General features: G+C 46.3%; 1 protein-coding gene across 1 annotated transcript in view; it reads right to left on the bottom strand.

Annotated features, from left to right (window-relative positions):
* Positions 1-531: 531 nt before the first annotated feature.
* The window catches only part of LOC143115085 (kazrin-A-like), a 5242-nt gene continuing 1117 nt past the window's right edge, over positions 532-4656 (bottom strand). The window contains exons 3-5 of the mRNA XM_076276954.1: positions 4654-4656; positions 2038-2176; positions 532-1627 (exon numbers count right to left, since the gene is read on the bottom strand). The exon at positions 4654-4656 is cut by the window's right edge and continues 164 nt beyond it. Of these exons, the coding sequence (XP_076133069.1) occupies positions 1469-1627; positions 2038-2176; positions 4654-4656 (301 nt within the window). The 3' untranslated portion in view covers positions 532-1468. The remainder of the gene's footprint in view (positions 1628-2037; positions 2177-4653) is intronic.

The raw sequence follows: 4656 nt of genomic DNA, 5'->3' as shown, positions 1-4656 counted from the left end.
CTCACAAGGCAGCGGTCAGAAATAACCAGACTAAAACGCATTCACTATAAGACATTAAGACATTTTAGTCCATGAACAGCTCAACAAAAGAGAAGCACAAAAGAGGGAAGACTTGAGTGTTAGAGAAGCCCCTGATTTAGTACTAGAGAAGCCCCTGAGCCAACTCTCTCTCCCTTCTCTCCCCTTCTCCCTCTCTTTGTCCCACGCACCTCTCTCTTACTTCTCTCCTTTCCTCTCCCCTCCTCCCTCTCTTCTCTCCCCTTCTCCCTCCCTCTCTCCCCCCTCTCACCGCTCATCTTCCCTCTCATCCCTCTCTCCTCCCTCTCTCCTCTCCATCCTCCTTCCCCCTCTCCTCTCCTTCCTCCTTCCCCCTCTCCTCTCCTCCCTCTCTCTTCCCTCCCTCCCCCTCTCCTCTCCTCCTTCTCTCCTTCCTCCCCCTCTGCTCCCCCTCCGTGTCTCCTTGGGGAGTTCTTACCCTCTTCCACCCAATAGAAAAATAAAGCCTGCGCTTCTTATTTATTTATTTATTCATTGATTTATTTATTTATGAGTTTGTTTATTTATCTCACCCCGCCGTCACAACAGGACGAGCAGAGACCCACAGTTTCTCCATCAAGTCTCTCAGACACGTGTCTCTACACTCTCAGTCTCTCCATGAAGTTTCTCAGAGATGTCTGAAGTTTCTCAGAGATGTCTGTGAAGTTTCTTGGTCTCAGGGAAGTCTTTCTGAGGTCCTCCTGTGGTCTTGAACGACTTCCAGAGGTTTCCTTGGGGTCTCTCCAAGGGCTCCTAATGCTTTGGGGTTTCCTTGGGGTCTCTCCAGGGGCTTCTAATGCTTTGGGGTTTCCTTGGGGTCTCTCCAGGGGCTCCTAATGCTTTGGGGTTTCCTTGGGCTCTCTCCAGGGGCTGCTAAAGCTTTGGTAAACCTCTGCAAAGTCTCTGTGAGGCCTTTGGATACATTTCTCAGGTTGGCTGAAGGTCGCAAGGTGTCTGTCTCAGGTGTGTTGAGGTGTGTCAAGGTGTCTGTCTCCAGTGTGTTGAGGTGTGTGAAGGTGTCTGTCTCAGGTGTGTTGAGGTGTGTGAAGGTGTTTGTCTCAGGGACATGAGGACGTCCAGTCTCCTACCAGAGTGAGTCCAGCAGACGTCAGTCCAACGGGGCACTAATACCACAGAAATGACATTCTGCCAGAAAGTGCATTTTCACCATAAAAGGCTATCATCCATTACAACAACACAAACAAAACACAGATCAAATAAACACACTGGGATCCCCAGGCCTTGGGAGGATGTCCACTTATAGAGTAGGCATGTGTAAACTCAGAATGTGTGTGTGTGTGTGTGTATGCGCGGATTGCTAACAAGCCAGTCTGTGTGGGTTGATAAGAGTCTGTGTGTCCTCTCAGTAAGCGTGTGTGTGTGTGTGTGTGTGTGTGTGTGTGTGTGTGCCTTTGTGAACTCCATGAGATTCTCAGACGTTGGTGACCTCTATGCCTGAGTGACTGTGGGCGGGGCTTCCTTTATTACGGGGCGGAGACACCTCCTGTCCGTCTCCGCGCAGTGAGGCACAGCTGCCATGGTAACTTAAGTCCCGCCCACTGAGAGCTTTTGCACTGAAACCTAGCGGAGGCTGAGTGTGAGAGAGAGAGAACGAGAGAGAAAGAGAGGAAGACAGAGAATGAGAGAGAGAGAGAGGGTGAATAAACAAAGATCAAAGGGATGAACAAACATCTGACAGGATTCCAAAGTCTTTGCTCCAGGGAAGACGAGGCATAAAGGAATGACAGCTAGTCTGTTTCAATACAGCACCTCTGAAATGGCTGGAGGGTAATAGCAGCCTACTAACCAACCAGTCTGTGAAAAGACCAGTGGAGCCAGTGATAGCTAGCTACCTATGCTTGTAATATGCCATCAGTGACAATGACTGTTGTCATTGTTGCTCATGTGTACTTGGGATAAACAAAGTGTCTATCTATCTATCTGTCTGTCTGTCTGTCTGTCTGTCTGTCTATCTGACTGCAGTTGAGCTGGGGGGCTCACCTTGACAGCTCGTCTCCTAAGAGACAGGTCATCATCAGGATAGCGTGTGGAAGACGTGTGTGAACGAGCCAATGAGCTCTGGCGAGAGGAAGGGGGCGTTCCCAATCGCTCAATCATCAAATCATGCTGAAGAGCTGACCTGCAGGACACACACACACACACACACACAACATTATAATAATTCAAAACTCTGGGAATCACTCCTTGAGTGTGACTCCCACACACACATGGCCACTGGTCTGTCCACACACATACACACACACACACACACAGGATGGATTTCCCTCCTGACTGAAGACAGAAGTCTGGGCACACATCCCTCATTCAGCCTCTCAGTCTATTCCATCTGTCTCTCTCTAACCCCCCCCCCTCTCTCTTTCTCCTCTCTCCCTCTCTCTTTCTTCTCTCTCTCTCTCTTTTTTCTCTCTCTCTCAATTTCAATTCAATTCAAGGTAGCTTTATTGGCATGACAAATATTTCTTTGCATTGCCAAAGCAGGACATCAAACAATACAATACAGAACATACGATAGATAAGACATTTATACATATAAACGTGTGTGTGTGTGTGTGTTTGTGCTGAAAATGGTAGGTATTTCATGTGTATAGTGTGTATAGTGTCTAATCACTGTCCCTCGCTCTATGGCATTCAGTGACATATTTAGCAGCAAGAGCTGCTGTCTGTCCTTGCTGTCCATGTAAGACAGGCAGTACTTCCTGTTCTCCCAGGTTTCGGAACTCCGGGATTAGGTTGGTAAATTTATCGAAGTAGGTATCTCTAATAAATTCATATTTCTTACATTGAAGAAGAAAGTGCACCTCCGTCTCAACCTCACCTGTCATACAGTGACCACAGACTCTTTGCTCTCTTGGCAACCATGATTTTATTAGTCTGCCTTTTTCTATGGCTAGGCTGTGGTCACTGAGTCTGTATTTGGTCAGGATCTGTCTCTGCTTTATATCTTTGACAGTAGAGAGATATTCTTCTAATTCATATTTAGATTTTATGGGCCGATAACATTCTAGTTTGTTTTGTTTTTTTGTTTCATTATGCCAATGTTCCAAATATTTTTCTTTAGATTTCTGGATACTCTGGTTGAGATTTAGTCTAAAAGCAGAGCTTGGCTGAGAGAGTGTATTAGTATTTGTTAGAGGGGGATTACTTAGTCTCAGCACAAGCTGACTCAGAGGACTCTTGTCGGGGTTCAGATCTTGAGTTTTTGCTGCGATGAAATGCAGTGTGTCTCTGGGACTTGTTTGCAGATGCATCCAGAATTTAAGTGCTCTCTTTTGTATGTTGATGGCCAATGGGAATCTGCCTAATTCTGCCCTACATGCATTGGTTGGTGTTTTCTTTTGGATTTTTAAAATTAATCGACAGAATTCTGCATGTAGGGATTCTACAGGATGCTTGTCCCGTCTAGTGTAGCTGTGCACACTGAGTGGACCCCATACCTCACTTCCATCTAGCGCAATAGGCTGGATAACACAGTCGAATATTTTGCACCAAACTTTAATTGGTATGTTTATGTTCCAGAAGTTTCTTTTTATTGCATATAGCGGTCTGCGAGCCTTTTCTTTTAGAGCATTCACTGCCATGCTAAAGCTCCCCGATGCAGTTATGACCAAGCCGAGGTAAGTGTACTGCATCGTGTGATCTAGGGCGGTGCTGCCTAGATTGAAAGGGTATCTGTGTTCCTGACATCTGGGCTTCTTTTGGAATATCATAATGTTTGTCTTTTTTATATTTACTCTAGCAGGTCCAGGTGCTGCTGTAGTCCCTGTGCAGTGGGAGATATCAGCACCAGGTCGTCTGCATAGAGGAGGAATTTAATTTATTTTTCTTTTAGGGTAAGGCCAGGAGCTGTAGACTGTTCCAACTGCACCGCTAACTCATTGATGTAAATATTGAACAGTGTTGGACTGAGGCTACAGCCCTGCCTCACCCCTCTTTTTTGAGTGAAGTATTGTGTAATTTTTCACCAATTTTCAACAAGCAAATATTTTTCCTTTTTGTGTTTGGTTTACATGTTTAGTTATTAGGGTGTGTAGGGTGTAAATGTGGTCTGTAGTGCGGTAATTTGGAAGAAATCCAATTTGGATTTCTCCTCACCTTTCTCTTTCTCTTCGCCTCTCTCTCTCCCTCCCTCTCTCTCTTTCTCCTCGCCTCTCTCTCTTCCTCCTCTTTCTTTGCTTTTCTCTCCCTTCTGCTCTCTGTTCCTCCATCACCCTCTCCATACCTCCATCTGTCTCAGTGTCCTCCTTCTCTCTCTTTCTCATCTTCCCACTTTTCTCTCTCTCCTGCTCTCTGTTCATCCATCCCCCTCTCCATACACCCGTCTGTCTCCACGTTCTCTCTCCCTCTTTCTCCTACAGATGAACTCTTGAATGGCATCATCTCTCATCTCTGTGTCCTGCTGTCTACTACAACACTGCTTTTCTCTGTCTCTCTCTCTTGCATGTGGGCTATGCTTCATATGTTCTAATCCACCCACACACACACACACACACACAGACAGACACGCACGCACACACACACACACACACACACACACACACACACACACACACACACACACACACACACACGCACACGCACACACACACACACACACACCTG

This window comes from Alosa pseudoharengus, unplaced genomic scaffold, assembly GCF_046254945.1.
Source record: "Alosa pseudoharengus isolate Yale_2024_CS ecotype anadromous, Long Island Sound unplaced genomic scaffold, YU_APseudo_1.1 YU_APseudo_1.1_scf_9, whole genome shotgun sequence".
Lineage (NCBI taxonomy): Eukaryota > Metazoa > Chordata > Actinopteri > Clupeiformes > Clupeidae > Alosa > Alosa pseudoharengus.
Note: the sequence above shows the minus strand (reverse complement) of the source record. Positions and strands in the feature narration are given on the sequence as shown.